Here is a 21,585-nt window from a genome sequence, read left to right as displayed (position 1 = left end):
GCAGCCATCATTGTTGTTTGGCGGGTCCGGGCTGGGGATTCGAACCCGCCACCTTAGGTGTATGTGGCTGGCGCCTTAGCCAGTTGAGCTATAGGTGCCGAGCCAGAGAGCATTTCTCTTCCTCACAGTTCCTTTCCTCCTCAGAGCCCTGCTGGCTTATACCAGGCATCTTCTCCCATGGCCCTTCCAGCCTCTGTTTCCAATTGTCCCCTTCTTCCAACCAGCTTCTTTTTTTTTTTTTTTTTTTGGACAGAGTTTAACTTGGTCACCCTTGGTAGAGTGCCATAGCATCACAGCTCACAGCAACCTCAAACTCTTGGGCTCAAGTGATTCTCTTGCCTCAGCCTCCTGAGTAGCTGGAACTATAGGTACCCACCACAACGCCCAGAGAATTTTAGAGATGAGGTCTCACTCTGGCTCAGGCTCGTCTCAAACCTTTGAGCTCAGGTATCCCACCTACCTCAGCCTCCCGAAGTGCTGGGATTACAGATGTGAGCCACCATGCCAGACAGGGTCTTACCTTGTCACCCTGACACACAACAAGTAGAGTGCTGTGGTGTCTCAGCTCACAGCAACCTCAAACTCTTAGGCTTAAGCAATTCTCTTGCTTCAGCCTCCCAAGTAGCTGGGATTATAGGCACCCACCACAGTATCTAGCTATTTTTTGGTTGTAGTTGTCATTGTTGTTTGGCAGGCCCCAGGCTGGATTCAAACCTGCTAGCTCTGGTATACGTGGCTGAGCTACAGGCACCAAGCCCCAACCAGCTTTTCTTGACTTAGTTAAAGGCTGTCTGCTGTCTGCATTTGACCTCTGGCCACCACTTTACAGATGATGAGATTCCCAAATGTAAAGAAAATAACCACAGGAGTTTTTTCGTTCAGCTTCTTATCTGGACTAATCTGCACAGTACAATTTGATACCTGGAATAATGGTCAGAGCTTTATTGGCATGCAGTAGGGAAAATACAAACCATCTTGCTGAGGGTTATAGTACCTTTTTCTTCTGAATTTTGAAAGGATGGAGAGGAAGGGTTCTCACTGACCTTCTCTGACTTCCTCTTATTCTTTTCCTGTCTATCTTTGACAAGAAACAAGACTCCTTTAGTTTTGATCTGGAAACTGTTTTCTTTTCCCCCACTTCTGTTAGTTAGAGTTTGAGGGACAGAGAGGCAAACAATACAAGAGATTGTCTTGGGTCCCAGAAGTGGAGGAATTATCTTCTTCTAATCCCTTAGAACCATAAAGATCTTGGTGACCTGACTCATTCCCTATTGATGTGCTGAGGCTGCACTAACTCTAAGAAAATTGTTCCTTCTAGCATATTGATTCCATTTCCCTTCATAGATGTTAGACAGGAATGAGAACAATCTACTTGGGGGGTGGGGTGCTGTCAGCATTTGTCATATGCTGGGGAATAGCGGCAGCTGAGACAGGTGAAACCAGGACTCTTCAAACATGAATCAGCAACTGAGTTTTGTATTCAGCATCACAAAAGGTCCCTTGGTCCTGATAATCTTCCTCCAGAGTAATAGAATTTGCTGTTGTAGCTTCATGGGGTGTTACTTTTTCAGAGAGAAGGATGGGTTTTGGGGGGCTGTTCAGCAGGCCTCCCAGCTTTGTCCTTAGCATCTGGGGAGCATCAGGGCACCTAACTATTATTGAGATGTATTTGGGATACCTTTAAGTGAAGATCAGAACCATCTTTTATACTATCTCAGTTCTTTTTTTATCAGTACTGATGAACTTGGGGTTTACAGAGGCATTCACCGTCAAAGTCTGGAAGGAGAGTCATAGCTCACCCAGTCTCTAGGTTGGAAAGACTAATGGCTGAAACCATAGTGGTTCAGAGTAGTTGGAGCATCCTAATCATCTGTTATTATTGGGAAACTTGTTGCCCAGATAATCTCTCATCTTTGTAGCAGATTAATTATGAGTGGTATTTCCCCCTCCGTAAGGTGTATTGAAAGCTGTTCAACTTTAGCCTGAGAAAGGAGTGGAAACTACATTTCTGGGTACTTTTCAAACTGGGCCAGATTCTCATTGCATAAGTGTCCTTTAGATTCAGGCATGTGTGAATTGAGAACTGGACCAGATGACCTCTCAGGAGCTATGAATTAGTGATTTTGATCCACCCTGCACCCTCTATGCTCTCATCCTCCCCACCCCCTGTGAGAGTGTAATACTATGCAAGCAAGTGCTTATGAAGGATCCTGGAGGCTGCTGATCTTCATGTGGTGTTTTCTGGTTTCCTGCCACAAAGCAGGATTTAGCCTAATACCCAGACATTGAAGGAGCTGCACACTTAAGAGCTACCCTTTCAGCACTGTTTAAGGATTTGGGCATGAGAAGGGCATCAGAGCCAGAAGACAAATTGATGCCTTTGTGACTCCTATAGCCACAGAAGTGTGAAGTAGCTAGCAAGGTCAGCAAGGTTTGGGGTCTCAACCTTTAATTACTTTTTGTAATCCCTCTGTGACCTTGTCTCACTTAAGGTGGGCTCATCTTGAAGGTTTTATTCCCAAAGCAAGTTCCTGTACTAAGAAACAAATTGACAGTGTAGCAGAACCCTATAGTTGAACCTCCTTAAGTTGACCTAAAGTTTTTTTTGTTTTGTTTTGTTTTTCTTTTTGAGACAGACCCTCAAACTGTCATCCTGGGTAGAGTGCTGTGGCATCACAGCTCACAGCAACCTCTAACTCCTGGGCTTAAGCAATTCTCTTGCCTCAGCCTCCCAAGTAGCTGGAACTACAAGCACCTGCCACAGTGCCTGGCTATGTTTTGGTTGTAGTTGAAGTTGACCTAATTTTTATAAAGCAGACATGCACCACCTATGCTCAGTGGAAGCTCCTTATGTTGACTACCTCTGTATGTTGACCAGTTTGTTATAGTCCTTGAACGGCCAACTTACAGAGGTTCTAGTATATTTGCTTGTTAATCTCTCTGCAGCAATGGACAATAACAGGTAAATTTGTGATATTTGAGAGGTTGTTTGCTTCTTTCTTTGTCTGTAACATTTCTAGAAAAGTTATTTTATTCTTTTCTTTTTTCTTTCTTTTTTTTTTTTTTTTGGAGACAAAGTCTCATTCTTGCCCTCGGTAGAGTGCTGTAGCATCACAGCTCACAGCAACTTCAAATTCTTAGGCTTAAGCAATTCTCTTGCCTCCGCCTCCTAAGCAGCTGGCACTACAGGCACTGCCACAACACCTGGCTATTTTTTGTTGCATTTGTCATTGTTGTTTAGCAGGTCCGGGCCAGGTTTAAACCCATGAGCCTTGGTGTATGTGGCTGGCGCCGTCACCACTGTGCTAGGGGTGCCAAGCCACTTTTATTCTTTTCTTTGAGACTTATAGCAGAAAACTGAGCACAGCCCTTAAGCATCTGATTCCTAAACCCTATTCTCCCCTCCTCCTTGCAAGATTACAAGGCCACCATTTTCTTTTTTCTTTTCTTTCTTTCTCTTTTTTGGAGTGGGTAAGGGGACAGAGTCTTACTGTTTCACTCTATTACCCCTGGTAGGGTATAGTGTTGTCATCATAAGCTCACCACAACCTCAAACTCCTGGGCTCAAGCCGTCTTCATGCCTCAGCCTCCCAAGTAGCAAGGACAATAGGCACATGCCATGATGCCCAGCTGATTTTTCTATTTTCAGTTAGATCCTTGCTCAGAACGGTACAAAGCCATTTTCTAACTGCCCCCCCCCCACCCGGCACCATTCCCTGCAGTTATAAAACATTGTGTTTTTAGAGGAGACTTGATTATAAGGACCATATATAGCTGCAAGAAACAAGCAAGAAACTGAGGCTCCCCTCATCCCACCCATTGCAATTAACACTCATCCCTCCTTAATTCTGAGAGTACCCTACTCATACCATCTGACCTGAGAAGGAAAATTAAACAGATTAAGTGAGCCCAGCCACAGCCACATTGTCCTTTTAGAGTTAAAAGTTAAATGCCATGTTGTATTTAACCATACAGCCATACGCAAGACAGAAACCGTTGGTTATCTTCTGGAGAGGTGTAAACTTCTTTGAGAAAGAATAAAGGCACCACATCCCACCCCCTGATTTAAAGGAAAAGTGTTGATTAGGTGCAAAGGAAAAAGAATAGTGTTGCCATCTTCATAGATGGTCAGCCAGAGAGGTTGATCAGAGATTAGTAGCAATGGATTTGTTCAGAGCTCCTGCCAACAATGTAATATAAGGAAGAGATGATCCAGAGGTCAAGCAGCCGTGTTCTAGATGACTAGGATAGAAATTCATTAGCCTCATTGGGCTCTTTTTTATTTAAGATATAAGGAGCCCTGGCTAGTTCTTTCTGTTTGTTTGTTTTCAAGACAGAGTCTCATTTTGTCGCCCTTGATAGAGTGCTGTGCTGTCATAGCTCACAGCAACCTCAAACTCTTGGGCTCAAGTGTTCCTCTTGTCTCAGCCTCCCAAGTAGCTGGGACTACAGGCACCCGCCACAACACCCAGCTTATTTTAGACAGGGTCTTGCTCTTGCTCAGGCTGGTCTTGAACCTGTGAGCTCAGGGCAATCCACCCACTTTGGCCTCCCAGAGTGCTAGGATTACAAGCATGATCCACTGAGCCCAGCTGTTTTTAGAGACCAAGTCTTGCTCTTGCTCATGCTGGTCTCAAACTCCTGAGCTCAAGCAATCCACCTGCCTCGGCCTCCCAGAATGCTAGGATTATAGGCATCTGGCTAATTCTTATATTTGTAGTTGAGGCCTACAGGAGGGCAAAGGAACTTCTTTTTTCCAACAGCCATAGGTCAAGCAGTTTTGTGCCTCAAACCTGAGCCAATTCCATGTGTATGAAAGCCCATTTAACCTTGGAACTATAGCAAGGCCTTTCTGGAAGAGTGCCATTAGCTGCCTAGGCACATTTCTCAGCACCATAACACCTGGAATATTACTCATAACAGGATTCTTCTCTGCGTATTTCAGAATATTGAGCACACGTTGCTGTCTTTGCCTTTCTAGAAGCTTTTCAGGTACAGACCTTTCAGACAGGTACCCAAGGAAGCTCGATTCTTTCTTCTCTTTCATGTCCCCCTCTCTCTTATCTGGATAATCATAAAAATAAATATTGTACCATCCTAAATTTATTTTATGAGTATTACTTTCTAAAATCGTACTGTAGGGGCAGGTAAAGGCAGATAAAGTTCATATTTTATAGGCTAAAACCTGGGGGGAGTGGCTTGGCACCCATGCTCCATGGTTAGGGCACCCGCCACATACACCAGGGCTGGTAGGTTTGAACCCGGCCCAAGCCTGCTCAAAACAATGACAATTACAGCAAAAAAAATAGCCAGGCGCTGTGGCAGGCGCCTACAGTCCCAGCTACTTGGGAGGCTGAGGCAAGAGAATTGCTTAAGCCCAAGAGTTTGAGGTTGCTGTGAGCTAGGACACTATGGCACTCTACTGAGTGCGACATAGTGAGACTCTGTCCCTCCCAAAAAACTCTAAAACCTGGGGGGAGCTAGAAGGGAAATAAACTCCAGATTATAGATTCTTACTTTTATGTCCCTTTCACAGGCCCTAATGATGTTTTTTGAAGCCTCAGATGCAGGTTTCTGATAACAATTAACAGCAGTTAGCATTTTTGAACTTCTATCCTGCCATGTACTTTATATACATCATCTCTTTCAACCTCCCAAATTATTTGAATACATGTGTTCTTTCTAAGCTGAGGTCTAGAGAGGTCATTATTATTAGGACTAAGACCCTGGTCTTTCATTCTTCCACTGGCCTAGGCCTATCTTTGACCTATGTGCTTCTGAAACACCTTGTAAGTCAATGGCCACAGAGCCTATGAGGCCATCTTTTTTTTTTTTTTTTTGGCCAGGGCTGGGTTTGAACCTGCCACCTCTGGCATATGGCGGCTGGCGCCCTACCCTTTTGAGCCACAGGCACTGCCCTCAGAGGCCATCTTTTTACCTTCAGCCTGAACTCTAGACACAGCTAACCCTCAGAAAATATTACCTTGGAAAGATACACACTATTGAAAGGAGAATCTTTTGTTGTTGTTGTTTTGTCTTTCTTTTTTTTTCTTTCTTTGTTTTGAGAATATTTCTCTTTGAGAAAGGAAACTGACCTATTTAATGGTGACATTTATATGAGCAAGAAAGAAATCGTGTACCTGAGTATTCAAGATTCCCTTCTACCCTGTTCTTTCCATCTTAATGCACCTTTTAGGTTTCCTTAACAATAGCAGTTTTAACATTGCTTTTAATTAGATGAATTAAGAATGTTCTCTGATGTTATCACCCCTCCCACCCTCTTTCAGCTTTCCCTTTTGCTGTGAGAGCATTGTAATTTCTGTGGTAACAGGACTACCAGCCAAGGTTGACTCTCACTTGTTGGTCTGGTCAGAGGAAAGTTTTGGGCAGTCCTTCCTGGTGTGGTGGGCTCTCTGGGCCTTTCCAGGGAGTTAACTTAAAAGTAACAAAATTTAATGTACTAAAAAGCTCTAAGGAGAGTACATCAAGTATATCCCTTAATATTTCTTTTCTGTTTTTTTTTTTTTTTTGGTGCTTTTATAACTTTATTTGATATGTCTGAAAATAACCAGTTAGTTCTCATCCACATTGACTGTAGATATTTGAAAGTGGTAACAGGTACATAGGTAACCAAAGTACAGAACTTGTTTAATGAATCTCCATCTTCATTATGTTTTCTGGGCAACTGCACATAGATATGGTATGGGACATTCCTTATGCATTTGGCCCAGACTGTATCAGTGTGCACATCTGGAGGCCATCTCTTTCATGGCAAATTTCTGGATCTCTTTGAGTGCCTGAGGGACATGATTCTTTTTTTTTTTTTTTTTTTTGAGACAGAGCCTCAAGCTGTCACCCTGGGTAGCGTACCATGGCATCACAGCTCACAGCAACCTCCAACTCCTGGGCTCAAGCGAGTCTCCTGCCTCCGCCTCCCAAGTAGCTGGGACTATAGGCGCCCGCCACAATGCCCAGCTATTTTTTGGTTGCAGCCATCATTGTTGTTTGGTGGGCCCAGGCTGGATTCGAACCCACCAGCTCAGGTGTATGTGGCTGGCGCCTTAGCCTATTGAGCCACAGGCACCGAGCCGGGACATGATTCTTGAAGCCCACTCCATGGATGCATTTATAAATGTTGATGGTGTATTCTCTAGTCACCACCCGTGTTGATGGCTGACCAGTCCTTCTTCTTCTTACCACCCTTCTTTTTGGGAAGCCATTCTGCCGGGCCCAAGTTCAAAAGAAAGAGCACCAGGGATTGTGGGAGGAAGAAAGGGACTCCTAATATTTCTTGAAAGAGACTTACCTCTCACCAAAAATAAGAGAGTCCCACCCTAAGTTCTCAAACTTGAGTTAGGAGTCAGTCCATTCCCAGCCTAACGATCTCCTTTCCTCCCTGTGGTTAATTTGTTTCTCCCTGGATTTTATTATTCTTGATAACAAATTGTTATCTTTATCTCTTTTCTTCCCTTGTTCTCCACCCAGAGAGTTTTCAATGTCCTTTACCCTATGCCTGCTGATCAGCGGAGACATGTCAGCATCAATTCTGCCCGCTGGCTGCCTGAGCCAGGACTCGGCCTCGCCTATGGTACCAACAAAGGAGACCTGGTGATCTGCCGACCAGAGTAAGTGGCCCAGGGTGTGGGAGGTAAGGGGTCATCTGGGCAGAGGACTGGCTAGAGTAATTAGCATTCACCCATGGACCTGGCTAGTCAGATGGAATCTTTCAGATGTGAAATTTAAGTCCTGCTAGAGCCTGCCTCATTCCCAGTGCCACTTCTTAATGGGCCCTGTTCCTGTAGCTCCCCGTTTTAGACACATCAGAAGACCAGGTTTTGTGGTTGTGTCTTCTTGAATTACAGGCAATATTTTTTTTTCTTTGTTTTCCCTTCTCTGGTATCCTAGTGATAGTAAAGTTTCCCTGCAGGTAAAAGCTTAGATATCAAAGATGCTTTTTAAAAATGCTTTTTGAGGGCGGTGCCTGTGGCTCAAATGAGTAGGGTACTGGCCCCGTATGTTGGAGGTGGCGAGTTCAAACCCAGCTCCGACCAAAAACTGCAAAAAATAAATAAATAAAATGCTTTTTTGAAAAATACAACAGGGTGGTCTTGAGTTTGTATAAATGCTGTAGACATTAACTCAACAAATAAAATTGGAAATAGAGTATTGTTAAAACCCTAATTTGTCAGGCGGTAACCTGTGGCTCAGTGAGTAGAGCGCCAGCCCCATATACTGAGAGTGGCAGGTTCAGTGGCAGGTTCGAACCCTGGCCAAACTGTAACAAAAAATAGCCGGGCGTTGTCGTGAGTGCCTATAGTCCAAGCTACTTGGGGGGCTGAGGTAAGAGAATTGCCGAAGCCTAAGAGCTAGAGGTTGCTGTGAGCTGTGATGCCATGGAACTCTACTGAGGGCAACAAAGTGAGGCTGTATCTCTTAAAAAAAAAAAAGCAAAAAACCCTAATTTGTCAAGCTACTGATCCTAGCAGCCTGTCTTTGTGTCCTGCCTACTTTCCTTTCTACTTGAAGCTCTGGCTTCATGATCATGAAAGCAGATTAAAAAGCAATTTAAAATAAAAATGATTATTATCTGATCTAAAAGTTAGGAATAGGAGGGCACAAGGAACCAATACATTTCTCCTGTCTTATATCCTAATGACACCTACTTCCACTGGCTTTTTGGAGGACAGAGGTCTGTCCAAGATCCATTCATGCAGGATCCTGGGAGTCAGCCAGATTTGTCATCAGTTTGCAGACCCAGCCAGGTGGGGAGGGTGAAGCTCTGTGCTTCACTGCAGATCAGGCTGATTGCTGCGTGGGACGCTGCAGGGTTCCAGCCGACTAAATGCCACTTCTCCCTCCAGGCTGTCCTAATGCTGTACTCAACTTGATGCAGAGTCTTCTACAAGAGTGTTCACAAAGTGTGGTGTGACAGGTCTGATGGTGTGTTTCGGGCCTTAGGTGTTTTCTGCTAGAGTGTGTGTTGGGTCAGTTCACTGAGCCCTTGTCAGCAGAGGTCAGTGGCCCAGGAAGAAGAAGACCTGGTGCTGAGGTAGCTTTCACATTCCATCTTGAATTTTTAGAGCCTCTCCCAAAGAGAGGCTACTGTCTAAGCCTGACCTAGAAGGGCCACTCTTAGAGCTAGGAGATTGCTTTGGTTGCCAGCTACTTGCTCCAGAGAGCAGAGCATTCTTCCACCATCTCTCTGTGCTTTTCCAGCCTGCATCTTTCACTTTCACTCTTCCACTGTTAGCACAGGCACTGGGCCTGCTGGGTTTTGCCTTTCCCCCAGCATGTCTGTAGTCCCAAGACATTCGTAAGAGGAATCTAACAGGCATTGTTCCCAAAACTGACACAGAATTCTAGACCTACTTTTATTCTCACCACCATTGTAGTTTCTTTTTTTTTTTTTTTTTGAGACAGAGCCTCAAGCTGTCCCCCTGGGTAGAGTGCCGTGGCATCACAGCTCACAGCAACCTCCAACTCCTGGGCTCAAGCGAGTCTCCTGCCTCAGCCTCCCAAGCAGCTGGGACCACAGGCGCCCGCCACAACGCCCAGCTACTTTTTGGTTGCAGCCGTCATTGATGTTTGGCGGGTCCGGGCTGGGGATTCAAACCCGCCACCTTAGGTGTACGTGGCTGGCGCCCTAGCCAGTTGAGCCACAGGCGCCAAGCCACCATTGTAGTTTCTTTCCCTATTTCTCTGAGACTTTCGTTTTTAGCAGTGTTGTTTCGTCTTTGGCTCGCACACTGATCTTTGACCCAACCAAATTCCCAGGCCCCTCCCTTGCAAAGTGATCTGCTCTTACAGAGGCAGAATCTCTACACCCTGTCTATTGTCGCCCCACAAAAGGGTTTATGTCTGAAACCCCAGCCTACATACATGATGTGAGTCACTGTCACCTCAGCCAAGCATAAAGCTGGCTTTGGCCTCTGTTTTCTCTTTTCCCCATATGGCATCCTCAGCATCCCAGAGTCTCGGTAGGCCTAAGCCATCTTGGGATGCCTGGGCATCTCTCTTACATTCCGAAACTCAAGCCTCTTTCCTAAGATGGCACTAGCATTAGGCATGTCAGTGTCCCATTACACACCTAATTGATCCCACTGAGAGCAAACCAATGTAGCCTATCTTTTTTTGGTGTTGCTTTTGGGAAAGGCTTGGCAAATGCCTCAAGCCTGAGGGCTGGAAATTTAAGGGTACCATATAAATTCCTAAAACTTCTCTAATTCTCAGTCACTTTCCTATTTGTACAGCTTAGGCAAGGAAGACTCTGAATAATATACAGGTACAGAATTTAAGACTCACCCAAGATCTCCCAGCATGCCAATGGCAAGTAGACTTCCTGACTTTCCAATCTAGAGCTTTCTTATGACTGGTTCTGGTTCAACAGAATCTTACTATATCACCTTCAGTAGAGTGCTGTGGTGCCACAGCTCACAGCAACCTCAAACTCTTGGGCTTAAGCTATTCTCTTGCCTCAGCCTCCCAAGTAGCAGGGACTACAGGCACCTACCACAGTGCCCAGCTATTTTTTCTTGGTTGCAGCTATCATTGTTGTTTTAGCAGGCCTGGGCTGGGCTCAAACCCACCAGATTTAGTGTATGTGGCCGGCGCCCTACTCACTGAACTACAGGCCCCGAGCCTGATCTAGTTCTTAACTTTTTTTTCCATCAAAAACTTTTTTTTTTCATTTCAGTCTTTGTCAATTCCATTTATGTACTTGTCTGCCTTGAAGAATCTAACATTGTAGGAAATGTGGAGAATCTCTTACTCTTTTTTGTTTGTTTGTTTTGCAGTTTTTGGCCAGGGCTGGGTTTGAACCTGCCACTTCTGGCATATGGGGCTGGCACCCTACTCCTTTGAGCCACAGGCGCTGCCCCATCAAAGACTTCTTTAAAGTCTTGGCACCCCGTAGCTCAGTGAGTAGGGCACTGGCCACATACACTGAAGCTGGTGGGTTCAAGCTTGGCCCAGGCCCGCTAAACAACAATGACAACAGCAACAAAAGAATAGCAAGGTGTTGTGACAGGCGCCTGTAGTCCCAGCTACTTGGGAGGCTGAGGCAAGAGAATAGCTTAAGTCCAAGAGTTTGAGGTTGCTGTGAACTATGATGTAATAGCACTCTATCAAGGGGGACATAGTAAGACTCTGTCTCCAAAAAAAAAAAAAAACTCCTTAAAGTTCTGTTGAAAACAGTGTACTCACTTCCACAGAAAATTATACCATAAGAATGCACACATAATTTTGTAATTCTTATACCATGTTTACAACAAAATAAAAACAAATACAAAAAAAATTGTTAATTCTTTAAGACCTCAGGTAAAGAGTATAGGTCTAGATTATGTGTATGCATTTAAGAGGGTCAGGTATTTGAGTGCAAAATATAAGAGAAGTGATGTAAATGGTGGCGCCCAGGGGAGGCGGCAGAGGTGGTGTTCAGGCCAGATTTATTGAAAGGGGAGGTTGACCTGCCTGAGCAGTGCAGAGATGGCCTTTGCACCCAGGGGCAGTTAGAGACCACTTTTATATGGGGCTGTGGGTGGGGGGTAGGTGGGCACATTCCTCAGGCTACCCCTCAGGTTAGTGTCTTTCTGGGGAACTTTTGGGGGTTGGTGCTAGCTGGATTCTTTGTGTCTTTGTCTTAGGAGGAGGGGGAGGGGGAAAAGGGTTTGAGGGGGCTATGTTAGCCCCCTCCCCCCCAACAAGAAGTGAGCTTGTTTATCTGTTATTGGTCTCTGACTAGAGTAGGGAGAACCAACAGGGAAGCAGGAGCTCAGGAGCTTTGTGTTCTTCATGGGCTACTGCCAATCCCTCCACATATCCATTGCCAAGGGCACAGGATCCAGCCAGCCAACTGGGCCAATATTGTAGCTCTCCCTCCACAAGAGGTGGTTATCTGCCTTTGTCTCAAGCACAGGCAGCTGTATGTCATCTTGTGTTCTCTGTACTGCTCTTAAGTTCTCCATTGTCTTAGCCTTGGTGCTCTCCTTTGTCTGTCTGCCTGTTGTCAAGTGGGGTTTTAGTATCACCAAGACATGCCCAAGGAAACAAGCTCCTTGGGCATCTCTTGGTGATACTAAAACCTTACTTGACAATAGACCAAAGGCCTTAGAAAATACTTAATCTCTCCAGGGCAAGAAATTCTTAGGACAGGTGGGAAGACAAACAGCCAGCCCTCCAGCCCCTGTGCAAAGAAAGCCACAGGGGACTGATAGCCCAGTCACCCTGCCCTTCCTTGCAGTGAGGTACTCCTTTCTCCTGTGCTCTGCTCCCACACACACACTCGTCCCAGGCTTCTGCTGTGCCTCAGCCAGCACCCCCCAACCATAGTGGGCGTGTAGCTCCAGACTGATGTGAGGGGTGCTTCCTCACTTCTGGCTTCACAGATCAACCCTACGTGTGTGTTGGGGAGTGGGAGTGCTGGGAAGGCCACTGCTTCTCAGAGTCAGCTCAGAAGACAGAATTGAGAGACTCGGGCAGTGAAGAGTAGGCTGAGCCTGTGGAGTTCTGACAGCTGTCTCCTCAGAGGGAGCCACCACTGAATATGGTAGTTAGAATCAAGCATTACTGCCCAAGGAGGGAAAAGACATGCCCCTGAATCAATAGGGGAGCCAGAATTACCACAGAGACTAACATCTTTCAGGTGAGGCTGTAAGAGCCAGGTGTCAGCTCTTTCCTGTGTTGCAGAAATAGCCCTTTCCAGGGAGACAGCCATGTGACCTTGTCGTCTGCAGCCATGCAACTGATAGATGGAAGAAGAATGTTCTCAAAGGGAATATTCCCTAGATGTTGGGAAGTTTGAAACTAGAATTCAGTGGAAAGAGCTTTGTGTTCACTGAGGGCACCAGGCTGGCTCTTAGGTATGTTCAGGGAGCCCAGGAAGGCCCCCAAAGTGAGGAAGTTGTTGAACCAAGCCCAGAAGCATAGCTTCCAGCTGTTGAAGGAAGCCAGGTGTTAAGTGCAAGTCCATTTGAAAAGGTCCACCCTGATTGGCCCTCCCACTCCTCTTCCCTTTGCATGTTTGTATAGCTCCCCAGGAGAAACTAGAGCAAACAGTGACTCATTTATTCTCACTGAGACCCAAGAAGGAAGGGAGTGGTTGGGATCATTCTTTAGGTTGTCTGCCGGAATCAGTGGCACTAGGGATCGAAGACTAAGAGCTGCAGTAGTCAGAGAGTGTGTCTTCTACTCTATTCCTTGGTGCAGTGCTCAGAATTTAAACCAAACCCATGAGCTTATTGTAGTTAAGTTCTCTGACCACAGAAAGCAGAACAAATCAGAGCTTAGAACTAGACCCGATTGTGGAGAGCAGAAAGGATTAGGATAGAGCAGGAGAGTAAAATAGCATATTGAGACAATAGCTGTAGCCCCTGTTCTGTTTGAAATAGCCAGGCTGCCCGCTCTGAGCTAAGACTGTATGCTGCCCTGATGGAAAGTGTTCCGAGGGCTCTTTTGGCCACCAGCATCATACTGACAGTCCCAACACAGACAAGAGGCCTTCTGGTGGTCTCATTTCTGAGATAGGAAGGAGAGTTCCAGGTCAGGCAGTACATGGTTTGTTGTAGGGTTGGTATGAACAATTTGTTGTCACTAACCAGCCCTGGCTAGCAAGAATTACAGAAGAAAGATTTGGCAGGGACCTACATGGTATTGCAGCCTGTCAATAAATTTTGACAAGTTTGTAATCAGAGGCTTCCTGGCAGCTGGCTTCACTAGTGCCTAATGCAGCCAGGATTTGTTCACCAAAAAAGTACAGTGATGACTTAGTTTTTGGAGGCCTCTGCTGTTAATTTCTGGCCATTTGCTTCTGCCCTAATGTAAAGCAGCTTTCTCTCACCTTTGCCAACTTAATTACCTGTGCTGTTCTCAGACAATTCCCAAGCCCCCCCAAATAGCTGGTAGTTAGAAGAAGATACAACCATCCCGTAGTACACAACTCTGTATCCATGGATTCAGCCAACCACAAATTGAAAGTATGGGGGCGGGGGAGGAGTTTGTGTGATAAAAGCAGCAGTAAAGGCTCGGCGCCTGTAGCTCAACCAGCTAAGGCGCCAGCCCCGTGCCCCTAAGGTGGCGGGTTCGAATCCCCAGCCCGGACCCGCCAAACAACAATGACGGCTGCAACCAAAAAATAGCCAGGCGTTGTGGCGGGCGCCTGTGGTCCCAGCTACTTGGGAGGCGGAGGCAGGAGACTCGCTTGAGCCCAGGAGTTGGAGGTTGCTGTGAGCTATGCCACGGCACTCTACCCAGGGGGACAGCTTGAGGCTCTGTCTCAAAAAAAAAAAAAAAAAAAAGCAGCAGTAAAATAACAAAACAGGCCTGGTTTGGTGGTCACAACTATAGTACTAGCATTTTGAGAGGCTAAAACAGGAGCATCACTTCAGGCCAGGAATTTGAGATCAGCCTGAACAACATAGCAAGACCCTGTCTCTACAAAAAAATAGGAAAAATATTAGCTGGATATGGTAGTGCATGCCTGTAGTCCTGGCTACATGGGAGGCTGAGGCAGGAGGATCACTTGAGCCCAGGAGTTTGAGATTATAGTGAGCTATGATAACACCATTGCACTCTAGCCGGGACAACAGAATTAAGACCCTTTCTCAAAAAATAATACAACATAAAATAATACAAATTTTGAAATATAGTTGAAAAATACAAATAGAAATGTGGTATATGAGGCCGGACACCATAGCTCATGCCTTTAATCCTAAGCACTCTGGGAGGCTGAGGTGAGTTGATTGCCTGAGCTCATGAATTTGAGACAGGCCTGAGCAAGAGCGACACCCTATTTCTAAAAATAGTCGAGCACTGTAGTTCCAGCTACTTGGGAGGCTGAAGCAAGAGGATCGCTTGAGCCCAACAGTTTAAGGTTGCTGTGAGCTATGACACTATGGCACTCTACCAAAGGTGGCAAAATGTGACTCTGTCTCAAAATGTGTGTGTGTGTGTGTGTGTGTGTGAGAGTGATATAAGGCATTTATGTTGCACTGGGTCTTTTTTTTTTTTTTTTTTTGAGACAGAGTCTCATTATGTCACCCTCATAGAGTATCCTGGCATTACAGCTCATCACAACCTCATACTCTTGGGCTTAAGCAATTCTCTTGCCTCAGCCTCCCAAGTAGCTGGGACTAAAGGCACCCACCACAACACCCAGGTATTTTTGTGGTAGTTGTCATTGTTGTTTAGCTGGCCCAGGCCAGGTTCAAACCCGCCACCATCAGCATATGTGGCTGGCACAATAACCTCTGTGCTACAGGTGCCGAGCCTGTACTAGGTCTTATAAGTAATCTAGAGATGATTGTGAGTATACGGGAGGATGTGCATAGGTTATATGCCAATAGAGTGCCATTTTATATAAGGGTCTTGAGCATCAGTGGGAGTTTTGGAACTAAACCACTGTGATGCCTAGGGATAGTCAAACTACTTTTTAAAGGGATGGTCTGAAGATCACCCCAAACCTACAGGCCAACAGACCTCTCAAAGGAGCCAGGAGGGGCATAGTACTGAGTGGTGAAAGGAAGAGCATTTTGTTTGGCTGTGGTTATATTCTCCCAGGTGAAGCCTAATACCCAGAATGTTTGTGACCCTCTAAAGATAGATTGGGACTCAGCCCAGGCCCAGGACAGAGTAAGGATGGGCTGCCAAACCACAGTCCACAAAGCCCAAGACTTTTAAAGAGCTCTTATCATTCCCTCTCTAATGTCTTTCACCTTCTCTTCTCCATCCTTCCCAACTGATTTTTAGGGCCTTAAACTCTGGTGTTGAATACTACTGGGACCAGCTGAACGAGACTGTCTTCACTGTCCATTCCAACAGCAGGAGCAGCGAGCGGCCTGGGTATGTGGGAAGTGGGGAGGAGCAGCTGGCTGGGGCCTGTCCCTTCTTTCTGCTATTGTTTTTGTGTGTATGTGTTTGAGACAGAGTCGCACTTTGTCACCCTTGGTAGAGTGTTGTGGCATCATAGCTCACAGCAACCTCAAACTCCTGGGCTTAAGTGATTCTCTTGCCTCAGCCTCCCAAGTTGCTGGGACTACAGCCCCCACCACAACACCTGGCTTTTTTTTTGTTATAGTTGTCATCATTGTTGTTTGGCCGGCCTGGGCTGGGTTCATATCCACCAGCCATGGTGTATGTGGCCGGCACCTTAACCACTAAGCTACAGATGCCAAGCCTGTTTATTAATTTTTTTTGAGATGGGGTCTCACTGTGTCACACAGGCTGGAGTGCAGTGGCTATTCACTGGCATAATCATAGCTCACTGTAACCTCAAACTCTTGAGCTCAAGCAATCCTTCCTATCCTTCCTGACTATAGGTCACCCAGTCATGCCCCCTCCTGCTTTTGATGGGCTCTCAGGCAGCATCTTCAGACTACGCTCCAGGACTCTGGGCCCCACCCCAACCAGTGCAGCTTCTCATTGATCTGTTTCGTGTATTGAGCTTTTGCAGATAGTTTCACTTGAGAAAAGTATTCCATGGCTAAGAGTGAGAACAAAACCTCCACTCTCAGAGTCTTGCTTTAGAATCCCCTCTGAGTTCCTCCCACCCTGGCCATGGTGTCTGGGCACCTTGGGGTGAAGTAAGAAAACAGGGCACTGGAGAAAGATGCTGCCCCACAAAGTCTGCTCCATGGCCCAAGGAGAATATGCAGAGGGATCTCTTAGATGGCCCAGCCCCCAAGTCCAAGCTGCCCAGGACTACAGCCCAGGAATAAAGCTTCTCCAGGGGCAATTAAAGAGTAGAAATCTGGTATTGGTCCTATATCACTGAATTCACTAATGAAGACTGAAGTTTTGAAAAAACAAAGAGTGCTAGGTCAATGATAAACCCAAGGCACTTGCCACTTCCTGTAGGAATTGCTGGGCATAGCAGGAGGAATAATCCCAGAGTAGCTAGAAATAGGAGTGTTTGGTGATATTGCAGAAGTCCTGGGCTGCCTCTGCTGCAAGTCCCTGCCATCCTAAGGGTTAAGCCTGGGAAATGTCCAGGGAGAAGGAAGTATTGGCCTAGGGCCTGGGCCTTGTTGGGGCAGTTTGTGCTCCCTCCCTGCAGAAGTCTGTTTCTTTTCTCTCCTCTCCCCTCCCCTCTCCTTTTTTTTCTCCCTTTCTCTTTCCCTTTTCTCCTTCCTTCCTTCCTTCTTTTTTTTTTTTTTTTTTGATACAGAGTCTCAGTATGTTGCTCTGGTAAAGTGCCATGGCATCATAGCTCACAGCAACTTCAAACTCTTGGGCTCAAGCAATTCTCTTGCCTCAGCCTCCCAAGAAGAGTCTGTTTCCAGAAGGCCTGGGAAGGAGGATTTCAGAACAGCCTTATAAGTGTTCCAGTTCTTTCCCTTCAAAGGAATCTTAGTCCACTTAGAAATTCCAAGATTTAAACTAGAATCTTGAAAGCATACAAGATTGGATAATGAAGTTCAAAAACTCATCCTGGCAAAAGTGCTACATACCTCATTGATGAATATCATTATAGTCACTTTGAAGTAGTCCTTTTGGGAAACTATGTAGTGATACCAGCACATAGCCCACCCTTCAAAGCTGTTTTGGAACTCTTTTTCTGGAATGGCTGTCAGAGCTTTCATTGTAGCCAGTTAAGTTCACAAACTCATCCTAGAAAAACTGTTACTTACCTCATTGCTAAATATCATACTCCCCTTGGGGAGCTATGCACCGACATCAGTGCCTAGTCCCCCATTCAAAGTGCTTTTTCTAGGATGAGTTTATAAACGTAATTGTCCAACCTTGTACAGTTAGAAGGAAGGTAAGGACCTCCTTCCACTACTTACCCTTTGTCTGGTGGATTAGCTAGTGGAATCTTGAATCTAAATAAGAGTCTTTGAGATCAACCATTTCTACCTTTACCTCTGCAAAAGGTCTACTTTGTAAGGAAATGAGTGAAAATAGCTGGGTTTGCCAGGCACAGTGGCTCATGCCTATAATCCCAGCACTTTGGGAAGCTGAGGCGGGTGGATTGCCTGAGCTCAGGAGATTTGAGACCAGCCTGAGCCAGAGCGAGACCCCATCTCTAAAAAATAGCCGGTATTGTGGTGCACACCTGTAGTCCCAGCTACTTGGGAGGCTGAGTCAAGCAGATCACTTGAGCCCAAGTATTTGAGGTTGCTATGAGCTATGTCACCACGGCACTCTACCCAGAGCCACAAAGTGAGACTGTCTCAAAAAAAAGAAAAGAAAATAGCTGGGTTTGCCAGATTGGATGGTTCTGTGGCCTCCTTCCTTTGTCCCAGGGAATAGGCTGACCTTGGAGGAGAATGGACACAGATGAGTTAACCACCATCAGGAAGCAGCTTCAGGAGCACAGGATTGACATGGAGCCCATGGAGCTCTGTGAGGGGAGCTGTCCCAAGTCTTGCCTGACTACAGCCTGCTTTTCTCTCCCTAGAACCAGCAGAGCCACATGGAGGACAGACAGAGACATGGGTCTGATGAATGCAATTGGGCTACAGCCCCGGAACCCCACCACCTCAGTGACATCTCAGGGCACCCAGACTCTGACCCTTCAGCTGCAAAATGCCGAAACACAGACTGAGAGGGAGGTACAGGAGCCAGGGACAGCAGCCTCAGGTCCTGGTGAAGGTAAGAGCTGTGCAGTGCCAGAGGGAGCTCTGGACAGTGGTGCTCCATGAGAGCCATTCCTTAGTTAGGGTGAGCACCCTCTTCTGTGTCTGGGCAATGCCCACCTGCTGATGACATTAAGAGCCTTCTCAGGCAGAATCATCATTTCCCTGAGCTGGGTCAATGTTTCCAATAAGCTGACCAGCTCTTATAACCTTACTAAGTTCCCACCAAATACACTGACTTCTTTCTCTTCTAAACTGGGAGGACCCAGGCTGTTTTTATAAAGAGAGAGCGCAGAAAGTAGACTGGTTTGAAAGGGCTACAACAGAAACTTGCTGCTGTAAGCTCTTATTCCAGAGAAGTACACCCCAGGTTTTAGGCTTCCATGGCCAGCCCACAGGTTGTCTTCCGTCTGCCAAGATGACATTTGGGACTGCTACAAGTGAGGTCCTCTCATTTTTCTTTCACACCTGGGTTTGTTACCATTTTGGCTGCAGCCTGGCACACCATCAACCCCTTCCTCTCACCTATTTCAGGTGTGGCTCAGTTGCCCTCAACCCTGGCCCTTCATGCTGGCCTCACACTTGTAAGAACCAATTAGCACTTCCCAGCAGTAGATAGAGCCCCTTAGGAGTCTGCCAGCAGCTGTGTTAAACAAGCTGTTGTCACTCCATATTCTCCTCACCCCTACCTCTAGCTCCCTTGCTGGGCCCAGCCCTGAACAAGGCAACTCTAAACAGACACACATTTTCTAGGTGTGTGTTAAGTCATTGCTCAAAACAGACCACGGGGGGGAGAAGCCATGGTGCATATCAGGCACAAAACCACATGGTTGCCCATGTTACCCCCCCAGAATGGCTCTCCACACTGCAGTCCCCCATAGGGAACTGAAATTTTTCAAAGTTAAGTCCCTTTTCATTCCATAGCCCAGTACACTTCCTACATCTGAGGCCCGTGGTTCTCTGTTGGGTAGAAGCCTCCTTAGTGGAAACATGAGCACTGCCAGCTGCAACTTTGAGGCCTCGATGACAAAGAGGTAACTGAAGGCTCTTTCCACCATCACTAGGCCTGGTTTTATGAGTTTCTGTGGACTCTGATCCTTCCCTCGAGTCTGCTAGGCCTGTTCCAGGAAGCCTGAGAGCCAAGTAACAGGGAAGTACCACTGGCTTCTCCAGTGGAACCAGCACTCCACCCCTTTGTCCCCATAGATGGACAGTCTCTGGGAGCCCCTAGTTGACCCAGATAGTATGAAGCCTGCCCATGAGGGATTTGGAGAGGCATTCTGTAGTCGTAGGTGCCCCCCTTTGTTTTGATTTCATGGCCGTGTACTAAGCCAATTGTCAGCCACTTGGGCTGTGAAGACAAATAAGCCTCCGATGTTCCCCAAGGAACTCACAGTCTAGAGAGGAAGACAGACACCTAAACTGATAATTACTTTAGTGTGATGAGGACCTCAGGGGCACAAAGGAGGGAGGCTCAGGGAAGACTTGTGGAGGATGTGCCCCTGAGCTGAGTCTTTAAGGATGAGGAGGAGTTAGGCAAATGGGTGGCAGGGAGGCCTTGCTAAAGAGGAGACGGCACATGCAAGGGCACCAAGCTCAGAAACACTGAGCTATGCAAAAAAGAACCACTCGCAGGTGTGTGTTAGTGGCATATCCAGTACATTTTGAGAACTGAGGCTGGGAGTGGGAAGGGCAGATTACTGGGGCTGGGCTGGGATTGAGGCCTTTAGCCTGAAGGTGAAGTGCAGGAGTTCTAGGAGCAGGAGCTGCCAACTTGAGAAGGCATATGTCCTCTGGTGTTTCAACTCCCAAGGAATTCTCTGCTGCCTTCTTGGTTATCATCTGGCCCATTTGTGGCCTCCAGTCAATTATAACTTCCTTTCTTTCTGGTTAGGGAGTAGGGGCAGAAGGTAGATGGGGAGAAAGGAACTCTCTTTCCCAGTTTCAAGGGGCCAGGACCTCCCTCCTGTAAAGCAGAACAAGTGGAGAGTGAACCCTTCTGAGCCAAGGCACTAGTCAGAAGCAGTAGGCAGAAAGGGTTGGACAGCTCACTGCTTCTGTCTGTGGCCCTGTGAACTTTGCCAAGTGCTCTGGCCCCCAGCCCTTCCGTGCATCTCATCCCTTTCAAAAAGCAGTTGGGGAGAGGGAGGTGTGGGTCAAAGGGTGTGGGGACTTGATAGATGGATGTCACTACCTAGACATGTTGCTCCCAGGACCAAGAGCCTTGTTCTGAGGTGCTAACCCCACTGCTTTGCTGTCAGAGTCCTCACAGAGGAGACGAGGGATCAGGGTTCTCTTTGGATCTAAACTTCCCTATACAGAGGTAGGCACAGCATCTTTTCCTTATATTGACACAACCAGTAGCCAAATCTGCAAGAACATGGTTAGTAAGACCCTGGATAAGGAGTTAACTCCTCTCTAGGTTTGGCTAGATGGGGGACCCCCTGCACACACGCCTGCTACAGCATCCCAGATTTATTAATGTTAGAAGCCACCCTACTTACAGTAATCACTGTTCTATGACCTGCCCCATCTCAGCACCCAAAGGGATCCCAGGCTACTTGTTAATTTCTTGCTTTATAAAAGTTTGAGAAAATCGGCCAGGCGTGGTGGCTCACGCCTGTTGTCCCAGCGCTGTGGGAGGCCGAGACAGGTGGATCACCTGTGCTCAGAGGTTCAAGACCAGCTGAAGACAGAGCAAGCCAGAATGAGACCCCGTCTCTACAACAACAACAACAACAAGACAGCCAGACTTTGTGATCCCAGCTACATGGGGGGCAAGAGAACACTACAGGAGGAAGAAGTAAAAAAAAAAAAACTTCGGCTTAGCGCCTATGGCTCGGCCTGCTGGGGCGCCAGCCATGTACACCCAAGGTGGTGGGTTCGAATCCCCAGCCCGGACCCGCCAAGCAACAATGACGGCTGCAACCAAAAAAAAAATAGCCGGGCGTTGTGGCGGGCGCCTGTGGTCCCAGCTACTTGGGAGGCAGAGGCAGGAGACTCGCTTGAGCCCAGG

At 46.8% G+C, this 21,585-nt stretch overlaps 1 protein-coding gene across 1 annotated transcript in view; it reads left to right on the top strand.

Annotated features, from left to right (window-relative positions):
* AMBRA1 (autophagy and beclin 1 regulator 1) overlaps positions 1–21,585 on the top strand; it is a 239,126-nt gene that overhangs the window by 211,120 nt on the left and 6,421 nt on the right. Inside the window, 3 exon segments of the mRNA XM_012803007.2 lie at positions 7,486–7,625; positions 15,742–15,834; positions 18,392–18,585. Of these exon segments, the coding sequence (XP_012658461.1) occupies positions 7,486–7,625; positions 15,742–15,834; positions 18,392–18,585 (427 nt within the window).

This window comes from Otolemur garnettii, unplaced genomic scaffold (genome assembly GCF_000181295.1).
Source record: "Otolemur garnettii isolate 467f Iridium unplaced genomic scaffold, OtoGar3 scaffold00001, whole genome shotgun sequence".
NCBI classification, from domain to species: domain Eukaryota; kingdom Metazoa; phylum Chordata; class Mammalia; order Primates; family Galagidae; genus Otolemur; species Otolemur garnettii.
Note: the sequence above shows the minus strand (reverse complement) of the source record. Positions and strands in the feature narration are given on the sequence as shown.